General features: G+C 39.9%; 1 protein-coding gene across 1 annotated transcript in view; it reads right to left on the bottom strand.

Annotated features, from left to right (window-relative positions):
* Positions 1 to 522: 522 nt before the first annotated feature.
* The window catches only part of MOSMO (modulator of smoothened), a 31173-nt gene continuing 17664 nt past the window's right edge, over positions 523 to 14031 (bottom strand). The window contains exons 2-3 of the mRNA XM_058816075.1: positions 10938 to 11150; positions 523 to 4323 (exon numbers count right to left, since the gene is read on the bottom strand). Coding sequence (XP_058672058.1) covers positions 4139 to 4323; positions 10938 to 11150 — 398 coding nt within the window. The 3' untranslated portion in view covers positions 523 to 4138. The remainder of the gene's footprint in view (positions 4324 to 10937; positions 11151 to 14031) is intronic.

Raw genomic sequence — 14031 nt, 5'->3', positions numbered from 1 at the left:
TCCCGTGCCCGCCCTCCCCTCCCTGGCACCGCGTCCGTGACAGCGACTCCCCGAACCCCTCAGCACCTCCCGGCACTGCCCCGACCCTTCCCTCGTGCGGCACCGGGAGCGGAGGGGCTCAGCCCGGCCCCCACCCGCTGTTGCGGCGTTGCCGGTGGAGACGGAGCCGGCCCCGGTGCGCCGCTTCCCGCCGCCTGAGGGCGCCAGTGGCCGGGAGGCGAGGGGCCCCGCCGGGCGTGAGGGGACGCACTTGAGGGGACACACCTGGGGGGGGACACACCCCTGAGGGGGGACACCTGAGGGGGACACACCTGAGAGAGCACACACCTGAGGGGGGACACACACATCTGGGAGGGGACACACCTGAGGGGGGACACCTGAGGGAGGACACACCTGAGGGAGGACACCTGAGAGAGGACACACCTGAGGGAGGACACCTGTGCGTGGCAGGGTTGGTTCCAGTCAGTGCAGCCGGAGGCAGTCGCTTTAGTAGACAATTTATTTTGATAAACTTGCTCAATAACAAAAATACAAGTGAAGAAAATTATGTTCATTTTATACAGTTTGTATTAACATTTGTTCGGAAATCATTAATTGAAAAAATGCTCTAACCAATAGAAAACAACCCTCAGTAAAGGCCGGGGGTGCAGGCGGCGGGCCCGGCCTCGAGGCCAGGCAGGACAGCCCGCCTGCAGACACCATTTCCTTCATTATGTTCATCCTTCACAAAGGTTTTAAAGGACAGCTTCCATTTTCCAGTGTGTGTGTGTGTGTCGGGGCAAACAGGAACCTACAGGTGTGTTCTGGAGTGGTTAAACAAGGTCTGGGGAACGCAGGGACGGCAGGAGGGCCCAGCTGAGGCAGAGGCCGGGCTCGGAGCGTGGCACCGCCCGTGCCATCGGTGCATCAACAGCACACAAACCCCGTTAAATGGTGGGACTGGTGTGTTCTGCGAAGCACACCCTCCCCAGGTCTCAGCCAAACAGCTTCCAGGTGATTATTTCAGCTGAGCTCAATGATAAGATTTATACAAATTTCCTAGTTTTTCCTTCTGAAGGTATTTTCAGTTTCCAATCTCACGTTTTGTTAGCCAAATAAATGACAAAGTGTGCACAAATTACATTATGATGAGTTGGCAAACCTTTGGGAGGATTTAGAAGCAAAAGAATAAATGGAAATCTCTACTGATGTATAAAATGAGCTGTCCTTCAAAAAGTTAAAAAATAATGGCTGGCAGAATCAGAAAAGTTTATGTAAACACTTAACACAAAAATGGGATTACCTTTGGAGACGATTCATATGGAAACATATGCTTTTCATGAACTGAAAAACTCTACAGATGTTTAGGCATGTTCAATACGAACTTCCTGTAGTTCAAAACAAAACCTTGTGCAAATAAAACCTATAAATAGTCTTCAGCAGATTTTACAGTGATGCTCTTAGGTATGAAAAGAATGCACACAACTTTAAAACAAAAGTAACAGACATAAGTTTGACAAATGATTGCACCATAAAACAGTGTTTTATATACAGTTTACAAGATATGATTTTCTGCTATAAATTAATACTGTACTATATAGTACTTAGTGACCTTATTAAAAGCAACTGTTGACAGCTGTCTCTTCAGTTACTGGTTTGGGTTTTCTAAATTGCATTTGGCCGCATCTATTTCTGGATTTGAAATGCTCAAATATTTAATAAATCTATTTACTAAACCTTTGCTAACATTTAATAATTCATAGCAATAGCACTGGCAGACCAGATCCATTTCCAGTCAGCCAGCCACAGTCTGGGTGTGCTCCAAGATAAGTGTTTTTGTTTGGTTTTAAAAAAATTATTATTGTGATCTGTTTAATCAAAGCCTAACTCCACATGATGTTACAATAACTGAAATAAGTAAGTTGGAGGGGTGGGAAGGGAAAGAAATTTTAGCAGCTTAGAAACTCTCCCACCCCCCAGCTGTGTTCCAGTCACAAAAATCTCGAACTATTTACAAGTGTAACATTTCTGAAAATGTAATTTATAATCCAAGTTTTAGTGAATACTTTATTTTAGGACACAGTAGTGATAACACCAAAATTTTAGAAGATATCAAGCAGCTGAACTCTGCCTTTTACCTCCACCACTATCACTAGGAGCCTCAGACTGCCCATGCAGATGAAGGCTTAAATTAGGAACCAAATTCTAATTATTAAACCATGACTTCCAAGTAAGTGCTTGGCTGTATTTACAGATTAATACACTTAGGAAAAATTTAGTGATCCATAAACACTCCATTCTGCCTGTGAATGAACTGACTGGAAAAAACAATTACTTAGAAACCATTCCAGTGGCAAGTTTGGTCAAAAATTTCAAAGGAAAATATACATAAACAAATTACATTTTTGTACTAAAATACCTTGAGTGGGGGAGAGGGAAGAAATGGAGAAAGGCAGGGACCCACTATGGTCTGAATGGCACAGAGTTTAAAATAATTGTGCAAACCGTGTTGTTTTTAAACACTCCAGCTTACCTGGTAAGTGATTATTTTGGAAACTGCTGATTTTATTTTAACATAAATCTCATCCTAAAATGACTGTCTGGTCATTAATGCAGTTCTTCTAGTAAGTTCAATGAAACAGTGCTCAAAACAGACAATTTTTTTTGTTTTCAGAATGAATCTCAGGCAAACTGTGTATTAACAGGAAAACAAATACTGATAGTACAGGCAGCTTCCCTGGAACACCAACCTAGTAGTGAATTAAGATGTCTGTGGATTCAATGGTTTATCCTTGTGTTGAAAAATAAAACTACTGTTAGTGAGGAATACTTACTCCAAATTTTGGTGGCCATTAAATCTACATTTAAAATAACAACTTTAGTAAACAAGGCATACATTTTTAACAATTATATTGCTCATTTTTTGGCAAAGATGAATTAATATTCAGCTGAAGATAAGTTCATCCATCTTTGCAGTGGGATAGTGTTTGCATTACTTTAAACATTGCATTTTATATGTGCTAAAAGGAATGCTTACCTATGGTAAAATGCTGTGCTTGAACATGTATGAATGCTAATGTAACAATGAAGTAGAAAAAAAGAGATTTTTCTGTACAACAGTTGCTAATAATTTAAATAGTGTCAGTTTCCCAAAATTAGGATTTTAAGGTATGACATGATCTCACCTTCTACCCTCATATACAAATAAATTACCATAAAAAGAATTTTAGCTTAACTTAAAATTGCACCTAGAAAGGCATGGGATCGTTTGTACCTATTACAAAAAACTGTTAAAATCAAGGGCTGCTACAAAGAATGAGGTAAACTGAAGACTCTCAGCTATGTGGCCTTCAGAAAAATGGCTTTTTTCTATTGAGTTCTAGTTTTGCACACCACAGTGTTTTGCTAGCAAAGCATTCTGAGTTCTTTTCCAGGAATCATTTGTGTGTATATACATATATATATACATATGTGTATATACACACACACACACATACACACACACTGTATACTGCATCAGCAAAATATATATATATTTATATATATATATTTATATAAATATAAGGACGAAATCCCCCTCTACAATGTTCCTTAGTGTTTCCTAGAGCTTATGGGGGAGCAGGGGATGTATGTCTTTTTGCTGTTACATACATTGAGAGAACATGTTTTGATCTATTGGCTTCTTGGTGCAGTAATGCAAGATTGATCCACAATGGTGCCAAAGGCTTTGTTCATCAGAAGGAAGATGTAAAACACTAATCTCCTAAACAGCGAGGCCAGCCTCACTTGAGTTCCTCCACAACCCTCTGGTCCACCACAAAGTTCATAAATACTTTGACTTCCGAATTGTGAGACGTTAAAAACAGGAACAGTCAGTAAGGTGGGGCGTTATGCTTGTCAGTGTAAAGCATTCTTCACCAGTTCCTATCACAGTGCAGACCTGACTGCATTGCAGTATGCTCAGGAGATTAGTCAACGTGGTCTGTATTTGGTTATGGGAAAGGCTCTCCTTTTTTTCATCCAAAGTGCATAGTGAGAACAAGTCAAAGCATTCCTCTTTTCAGTCAGTGTTTGATAGTCTGATTTAGGCATCCTCCTGAGAATGCAATTCTGATGTCTTGCTCTTTTCTAAAATAAAGTCCTGCAGTTCAGACATTCATCAGCCAGGTAAACAAACTTTGCCAGCAAATAGAAGTCCCACTATTGTAAAGAAAATGGATAAGACAAACAGTACATACGAAGACCCAACCACTGTGTTATTGGGTAATTTATAGGGTTGACCTCCGACTTCATTGATGTAAAATCCTATTGGAAATATTAGGGCTGCCATACAGAATAGAATCACTGCAAAGAAAAGAGAAAAGAAAAAAACAGTCACTGCTGTGTTAAAGTGAAAATATTTACCTGTTCACAGAGTGCTCCAGAAAAACAAAATATCCTGATTGAACTGAAGAGCTGAGATCAGAGCTATCTGAGCTGATAACTTGCTTGCAATGACTGAGTAGGCTTTATGATGCTTTCAGAACATCCCTCATCTACTTCCAAGAAAGACTAAAAGTCCCCAGTTTTGACTGTAATTTCAGTTTAGTTCAGCTCACTAGATTATGAACTCTCTTTACAGAAAAAAGCTGGTAGATACACTTTTCTCACATCTCAAAGTTCAGTCGTTTATTCTCCAGTTAAAGTAATTTTGCCCCATCAAGATAAAGTAACATTCAACACTGAAGAAACTTTTTCTATTATCAGTTGTCTTTTTCCAACTGTAGTTGCCCTCTCCCATTCTTCACACATTCATTTTCTGTAAAAGCTTTGCTAAAAATAGAAAACATTCAGATTGTCATTACAGTTTCTTTTAAGATTAAAAGATACCAGTTTCCTAACATTATATGAATGTTTCCTTAGATAATGAAATATCCTTAGAATTTCTTATTGTAATACAATGAAATTAAAGTTTTCTGATTCACTTTAATTTCAGCTTCTTAGTGAAAAACTAAATTCAGACTCTGTGAACAAAGAGACCATGCAATGAGGGTTTTTATTTCACTTCAAACTCATGTAAGTGTTTTGTTCTTGCAACTGACTCTGTGTGAAAGTACAAGAAATCCAGAACTCCTGTTAAAGAATTACATTACAGATTTCACAGGCCTTCAAGTATGAATAGTAACCAAGATTCCTCACAGCACATTTCAATACCAATCAATTAATCAAATCCAGGAGAGAACACCCAGGGTTGTTTCCCAGATGACAACTTCAGTGTTTCTGTAGCACACCTTTGGAAAAGTAACCCTGTTTAGTTTGGATGTAGCTGTGCAGGACTCTACTGTCAACCCAGGCAATGAATTCTAAATGTGGCTCCTCTGAGAGGCAAGATTTTCTTCACAATAAAATGGATTAGCTTTTGAATTGGTTTGATTGTATGTGCAAGAATATAAAATTGGGTTTTTTTTAATCAGTATTAGAATAAAACAAAATTTTATCTGATTCTACCTGTTCAGTCAAGTATTAGCCCTTTAGTCTTATTTCACTTCTATGTATTTCAGCCTCCTTTCAGACATTATTTACTGTGAGTGGAACACAGCACCACAATACCTATTATTCAACCAAATCCAATTAGATCTGGTGGGAGAGAAGAGCTGAACCTGCTCTCACCAACCCCCAAATCCACATACCAACATCTTCTGACATGAAGCACAGCTCACACTGAAGCCTCTCCCTAGTCCTCAAACTCTGCCTATTACCTGGCCACACACAAAAACGAAAACTCAAGCCAAGTTACAATGCTCCTGCCTGAACAAAGGGCACCATATGCTGAGTTTTTCACCTTTCTCGTTAACACAGGCTGCTGCTTTTAGTTTGTTAGTAAGGAACACAGGTGCTGTCATTGTCTCCTCTTTCCCTTCTCCACCACTGCAAGACAGAGGGATGCTGTTCCCTATTTGAGTCTCCTTAAAAGTCAAGCAACATCAAAAACCACTGGCAACAGTAATAACCATCACCTTCATCACCAGCTCCCCTAAGTGCTGCAGCTGCTTTTGTTTCCAAAGGTATGTAAAATAAAATCAGGAGCTTGCCTGTCCCCTTCAGCCTCACCAGAACAAAGTTTCTAGTTTAGTTTCTTTACAAATGAGGAAATGATTGGCTGGAGCAGCATCAATATTTTTTAGTGTAGCTTCAGTACTGCTCTTCCTCACTAAATACAGATGCTCCAAGTTATCCAGCTACAGTGCCCACACTAAAACCATTTATAATGGACTCTGTATATATCCAAGATGAACAGTTTACCACATATTTAATATCTTAGTGCTTATGATTTCCATAGCACAGGTCTCAGCTTTGAGGAAAAACCAGTAATATTCTAGAAGATACTGGGCATGATGGATCTGAATTCAGTGTGTCCAAGTAAGATCTAGGCATAAACAAAGAAGGATGCTTTCATAAACCATGATCCACCTCAGAACATCAGCTGCTCCTTGCCTTCCAAACCACATAAAGCAGCTTTCACAACACCTTGAGGCAAGAGCAGGATCATTCCTGGCTGCCAGTGCCGAGCAGGAAAACCCAGATGTGCCACTGGAGGGGGCTCGTGTCTCGCTCGCACCGTGCCCGCACCGCCGGGTTGTTCTCCAAAGGGGAAGGGGACAATGAGAAAACATCTGGAATTGCACAGCTGCCACACTGCTGCTCAGTGCCACCTCGTTAGGCCATCTATTAGAACAGAACCAAAGACCCAGACACCAGATGTTAAGCATCAAACAATGAAGAAAGTTTTAATCGACATGATTATTGGTCCATGTAATTCCACATTACACAATCTAATCCTTAAAAAATGTTTCCTTTTCTTAATTGTATCTCAAACATCTGAGTCCATCTGAGAAAAGCATGGGTATGTGTTTCTTGAGCAGACCTACGTAAGCACAGAAGAGCTTTCTAGTCTGCATCTGAATCATGGCTGTCAAAAAACCCAATTAGTTCCTCTAATTCTTTAGCTTGAAATTGTTTTGAGCATCTAATGACAACTTCAAAAGAAATCTGTTCTTAAAAAAAGGTTTAGTCTTCAGAGGCTCACTGTAATATCTGCTTGCCTCTATAGAGACATCTAACATAGAAAGCAGCACCTGGTACAAATCTTTAATAACTCAAGAAGCACTTTATTCACTGGGGAACGCCAGAGACAGACATTCACTGTTAGTTAAGGATGTCATTATCCTGCCCCATTTTCACTTGCATTCCAAAAAGCAGTCCATTATTGCTCATGAACTTTTAAATCCTCAGGAAAAAAACCAAACCAGTTCCAGACTCTCTGGTAATTGCAGGAAAATGGTAGAAATATGATTTTTCTGTCTAGCATCTTCTCTCTTGATACACCTCAGAGAAGCTCCTCATTCAGTAGTAGCAGACACAGAATTCATCCCCTTTCTAGTTGCAGCAGATGGTGAGAGACCTGAATCTGTACAATGTAAACAGATCTTGAGGGAGCTCTGTGAATTCCTGCAATAGCGAAAATTGCAATAACATACATGAGATCAGCTATGTGGCCTCCATGGGGAATAAGCTCTGGACATTTTTTCTATTTATGGAAATTGACAGTATTTGTCTGAAGGACTATGAAAATGACAGCATTTGAGATTTCCACATTTTCACCACATCCTATCAACTGGAAGATAGAAAACAAGCACCCTGAAAAGGACAGAGGTTTACATAAATCTGAAGCAGAGGTAGCAACATAGAAGCAGTGTTAGAGATGTGGAAAAATACCAGAACCAGGTCACTTTTTGGCTACCAACTTGTGTCCCTATGTCCCAGAGCATAATTAGTGATGAGATTGGTATAGAAGCTGGGATGGCAAAAGGCAGTTCTGGTATACAAGCAAAGGAATAGCTGACCAGAGCTTTGCCTGCTACCTACACACCAGGCACAGCTATGGGTTTGTAACACCCTGTTCATTGAAGAATCACACAAAACCTGGGTAGGGCACAGATGAACACCAACAGGAACCCACTCTCCATTACACTGTATGAATGTGGTACTACTGAAACACCAGGGATAGTTTTGATGGTATCTATGCCCACAGTGACAATACTGATCATATCAGTAGGAATAGTGATTCCTGAAAGACAATTCTCTAAAAAAATGAAGGAAAATCTTCACATTTACCTGTACAAGGCTTTTGTCACTCATGCAGTATGGCCTGGAGGACAGCAATAGCTCTCCTCTCCACAAAGCTGTTTGCTGAGTTGTCAAAAAGGATAAGTTTCTGTGCAACTAAACCCATCAACAACTGGGGAATGAGGCAAATGCTGTGCTTGTAAATACCCTCTGGGGTGTATCCCTTCAGAAGGGTATAGAAGAAAGAGAACTGACAGGTTGAACTTCTGTTTTCATGTCTCTTAGCTTAACAAGATAAACAAGACCACACTCAGCAACTTCATATTTATAGGTATGCAGATGAAAAAATTTAGCTGTAGGTATTTATTTGAAAACACCTTGAGTCATCCCAAGATTACAAGCAAAAATTCAATGAAAAATATAAGTTGTACAACTATATATAAATTCCAGCACGAACTGGACAAAAGGACCTCTTACCAGGCTTTCCCTGCTGCTCTCAGAGTTGTAAGGAAAAGGCTGAGCAAAAGGATTCCTTTGCTTCAGATATTTGCTCCAGACCCCCCTGCATTTGAAGGAACAGAGCTGCCAGTCCCAGAGCTTCCCCTGGAAGCCCCAGCAGACTTCCCTGCCTGCCCAGCATAGCACGGCCTGCATTGTGCTCACAAAGTTCTGTGAGAAGATGATCTGCTAGCAGCCTGCACGAGGCCACTGAGTTTTGAAATCACTTGCAGAGGAGATGGAATACAAATATGAAGTCTTCCCTACCCCCTTCTAATGAGTTACACATTTTCATCTAAACAGCACTGGCACTTCACAGGAAGGATCTGCTCAGGGTATTCCAAGTTGATTCCACATGGCTGCATAGTCCCTAATACTAACCTACAAAAAGGTTACTAATTTGGGTTGTATCCAATGAACCACAGAAGTCACTCTCAAGAACTTTTTGAAAAATCTAGAAATCTTCCTTCCAGTCACTGCTATTTTTCAAAATTAATTTTCCTAACAAGTGAGTTCAGAGATAAAATTCCCCATCATCTTTGTTAACAGGAATGCAAAGGTCACAGACTTGTATGTATTGGAGATGAATACCAAAGACATTGAATTTTATAATTTCAGCAACACAGAGATGATATCTTAATAGAATTATGAATAATTCTGACTTGCAAAAGAACAAATTAGTGTGTTTCATTATTAAACATTTCATACCAAGAAGACAAGTGGTGAAATAAAAATGTTCTTCTATACTGAGACATCTAATAATGAACCTGTTGCAGGCATGAAGAAATCTCTAGAGAAAAAACTCAAAACAAAAAAGCCTTAGGGTACCACTTTTGGCTGAACTAATCGTCACAGCTGTAGAAAACTAAAGCTGCAGGGATGTGATGATTTCAGATACTAAAGAAAAACATTGATATCTAGAACTCACACTCTCCCTCTTTACCCAAGAGCTTTTACTCCAGCTCCCTGCAAGCATTTTAACTTTATACAGCATTTTGACTTTAACCCCCCACCACAGACATTAGATACACATGAAATATGTAGAGATAAACAGGTGCACTGGAAAAGTTGGGATGAAATATTCAGTAATACTCAGGTCTGCTATTTTAATCATTCACCAGAAAATAAATGAAAGTCAATCACAATGGATGCAGCATTTCAATAGCTCCATTGTCTGCAGGAGCAGCACTATTAATTTAATATGCTGTGTAGCAACGTTGTCAGAAAGATGGCTTTGATTGTACAAGTACCTCAGTGAAGTACCTCTGTTGAAGCCGAGCACTTTTTAGTACTATTCCCTTCCCCAAAACAAGGTTAAATCTAACTCCTATTAGATATCATTAGGTGTCACAGTTCCATTAAACCTTATTTATGCCCCTGTAAACCACAAACTTGCATTTTCTAGTTAGTGTTCACATTACCTTTAGTGGTTTGTCATAATTCAACCCAATTTAAAAGCCCTCAGGTTTTGAGTTTTTCCATGCTGTCATCCCCACCATTAAGGCACCATTTCAGAGTTGGGCTAAGCTTGTAACACACACCAAGAAAAGGAAGTTTGAAAGTTATTCCCCTTGCTCATTATAACTGTTTTTGCACTGAAGTAGCCATAGGATATGCTTCCCTGTGTGCAAACACAGGGCTGCTGGAGCAGGCTCAGCTGTGAGGAGTTACACTGGTACTCATGCAGAGCACAATGAAGGAGGCAGAAAAGCACTGGTACTCCTCCCTCTGGCTAAAGCACGGCTGCAGGTCACTTCTGGAAGCAGAAGTCTTGGTGCTGTGAAGCACAGCAGATGCTCTGCAGTGGGCAATCCTCCTGCATAGCCAATTAGGATGCAGACACTGAATAAAGCAGCTGCTGTGAGCAGGAAGCAGAACTGAACCAGCCTCAACCCCACACGAGGTATTCACGAGACACCTGAGTAAGGACAGGTCACCTCAGATGTACCAACTGCCTCCTCTGCCTCAGAGAGGGGATTTCAGTGATTGCAAGCTGCTAGGATTGTCCTGGATATATGGGAGCGGGGAAGTAGGAAATGCTACAACCACAAGTCAGAACTGACCTCCTCTATCCTTGCTCATTTTCTTAGGACAATTAATGGTACTGTCCAAGGAAGGTAAAGGGGTCAGGCCTTTCTTTCTTTCACACCATTATTCCCTCTCAATTACAGTCACTTAAGACACCAACCCCTTTATTTCTGAAGACTTATTTTTCCCTCAGATGTGGTACTCAAAGAGAAGGAATGTTTTGCATAGCAGGAGCCCTAAGCAGTTGCTCCTTTCCAACACTATGGTGTATTTCAGACTCCACCAGTTTATCCTGCATACAGGACTGTGCAGTTGAGGTCACTTACTTCCAGTGAAAGCTATCCAGCGGGCATATTTAGTAGCTTCTCTTCGCCAGTGGGAAGCCACCAGCAAACCACATGTGACAGTTAGTGAAATGATTCCCATTATGATGAAAAATAACGTAGTGACCCACTCGGGAGGCAGCCGTGGAGGAATACAGGTCCTGTCACGTCCATGGATGGTTTGACACTGTCGCACAAGGCCAACTGTGAGAGCACCTGAAAACACATAGCAGAGAGGCAAGTAAACTTTCAAAATCCTCTCTGAGGGGCGCTCCATTGCAAACCACAGCTCAGAATTGCCCCAAATAAGGGATTCTTTCTTTGATGAACCTTAGTGAGCCTTTCAAACGCGGAGGATGGGGGGCATGCTATAAACATCTGTCTTCATTCCTTCAGCACACGCTTGCACAAGCTGAAGTGAGATGGCTGCAAGCTGTAGCTGGTTCCTGAGTGGCAATCAAGGTCTAATCAAAGGGATAAAGCACTGCTAATAAAGCCTGCCAATATCTGCTAACGTGGTAGCTGACTTGCATAGAGGATCACTCCCTCATATGTGCAGGATGAAGTACTTTTATAGTCTAACAAAATGAGTTGCAGCCTCCCTAAAATGCATTTAATTGTCTAATATCTTTTTCCCTCATTTGTAAATACAACTTAAAGCTTCTGACTCTTGCAGCAGAAACTGCATTTGATTCATGTATGATTTTAAAAACATTAAAAAGCCCCCACTTCTTGACAGTAACTCATTAAAAAGAGTCCCTCCATGCAAGACTGGTCAATCCTTTTGATTGCTAACAAGAGTTACTACACACAGAAATTGGGATATCTACAGAAAAGATCTATCAAAAAGATCCTAGGAAAAGGATAAGATTGGTACAGGAACCATAAAGATTTAACCAAAATGATGTATTGTCTGTTAAACAATAATTAAAAAAAATCTTCTTTTAAATCCAAGTCAGTGCTTTTGAGACTCATAAAGAAGCCTTTAGTGAGCTTTAATAATGAAGTTATCTTTCTAACCCCAAGTTAATATGGAAGATTAAGATCCATTTCTTCCAGTGTCTCTTAAACATTAAGTTCTAGATTTCTCAATTTTGTCTTTTTTCTCTGAACTGTTGTCCTAAATAATCACAATTATCCTTTATCTACATTAGAAGCAAAACCCAAAAGTGGACAGCATTAGAGTCAACTTCTTTCTCCACAAATTACTTCAAGTAAATATTGTTTCAGTTGACCTGTTTCAAATAAAAAGAGGACAACTTAGACTCAATTACTGTAAGACTGGGAAGCTTAGGTTTAGCATGTCCTTTGGAGGAAGAAACAACTATCATACTTTCTAGCCTCTTTTTGAGGGAAGGAAAACGTGTGAAACAAAGGAGAAAGCCAATAGTCAAAAGATTAACCAGTCCTAGCATGCACCTCCTGGCACCCTGGAGCCAATTTCTACAGATCCTCTCTGCTCACACCTGAGCAACGAGTACCAGCAGCATCAGCCTCTGAGCTTAGAACTGCTGGGTTAGCAGGCAGCATAAAATGTTTTATTAGATGTTTAGAGTCTTATTAAATGTACTGCTTCATATCCCAAGGGATGAGAAGAACCAAAAGCGAAACCATTACTGAACCTGTTCTGTTGAAGTATTCTTACCGCATTTGTTCAGACTACAAAATTTCAGTCTTATTCAAATATATCCTTTTAATTACACATCCATTGAATGAAAGTCAGGGATGAATTTTCAGCCAAAAACTGAACAACTACAAAACCAATAAAGCTGGCATTTTGTACTCCAGATAAACAGCAATCACAGCATTGCTGTGCACCAGGATCACACAAACCTGAGCCAGGGTTACACAAGCAATAATCCTGCCCAGCTCCACGCCTGCACAGTGCAGTTTTACATGAACTGCTTCTCCTCCATAGCTTGCAATGTTTTCATTGCCCATCAGCTGCTGGGACAGAGGGGAGATGTGTCCTTAAATGTCAAGCTCCCTGGAACACACACACTGCAGAAGCTCACACAAAACACTGAGCAGTTTCCTGTAGTTTGGGGATAAAGAGGCCATTCACTGCAGCATCATAGAACAGGAAATTAATCCAAATCACTGTGCAAGACCAGGATTTAACAACAATTTTGCTATCCTTACAGCAGAAGTCAGTTTTTTCTAAACTGCAATTCTAATCAAAGAATGACTTCATAAAAATGACATCATACACTCAATAGATGTTTCTGAATGCAAAGACCTCTCCTGACTTCAGTGGCAATAATTTAGTGCATTTTTAACTTTGGAAAAAGCAGCAATGATAAGAGTCACTCAGCTGAACATGGTTCCATTTTATGTCTTAACTGAAACTGAAAAAGAGCTGCTGTAGATGAGCATGTATAAGCAAGAGACAACAATTTCATTTTGTACATACAATTTGCAGTTTATATTGAAGATATTTTTCAAGTAACAAGAGCACACTTAACATGTCAGACTCAGAGAGAACCAAAGGTAAGCCCAGAAGTACCATATCTAGAGGAAACAGAAGAGAACTCCATCTTGAACTATTATTTTTAATGCAATTTCTCTTACTATCAGCATCTACTGCTCCAAAAGGAGATTAAAAAAAAACCCAATAACCACCCAAACAAAAAAACCCAGAAATGAAAATGAAGAAAACAAGAAAAAAAATCTCTGAATTGTGAGCACCACAGTAGCATTCCTTCTTAATACACAAGGACAATTGCAAGAAACCATTCAGGGAATGGCTTCCTAAACATCACTTCTGGTGCTCAAGTGTATTATTTTACTCTGGTAAAGTTTTTTTTTTTTTTTTTGTTGAGTATTTTTTTTTTTTTTTTTTTTTTTTTTTTTTTTTTTTTATCAGAATTTTAAAATGTCAGCAATTAAATTTCAGTATCTGACATTTTGGAGGAAATACACTGAGCTTTATGGTTAAGCTCTTTCTAGCACATACACAGTATTTTTTCTTAACTCTGCTTTATGGATTACAAATCTGAATTCAATATACTCCATATTTAAGGTTTTGAACCTTGAGTTTGCAGCCTCTAGGGAGCCAAATGGAGGGCAAGAGGTCTGTGAACCATTTCCAAAGGTT

The sequence above is a fragment of the Ammospiza caudacuta genome, chromosome 17, assembly GCF_027887145.1.
Source record: "Ammospiza caudacuta isolate bAmmCau1 chromosome 17, bAmmCau1.pri, whole genome shotgun sequence".
Lineage (NCBI taxonomy): Eukaryota > Metazoa > Chordata > Aves > Passeriformes > Passerellidae > Ammospiza > Ammospiza caudacuta.
The sequence above is the reverse complement of the archived record's forward strand: the minus strand, read 5'-3'. Positions and strand labels throughout refer to the sequence as shown.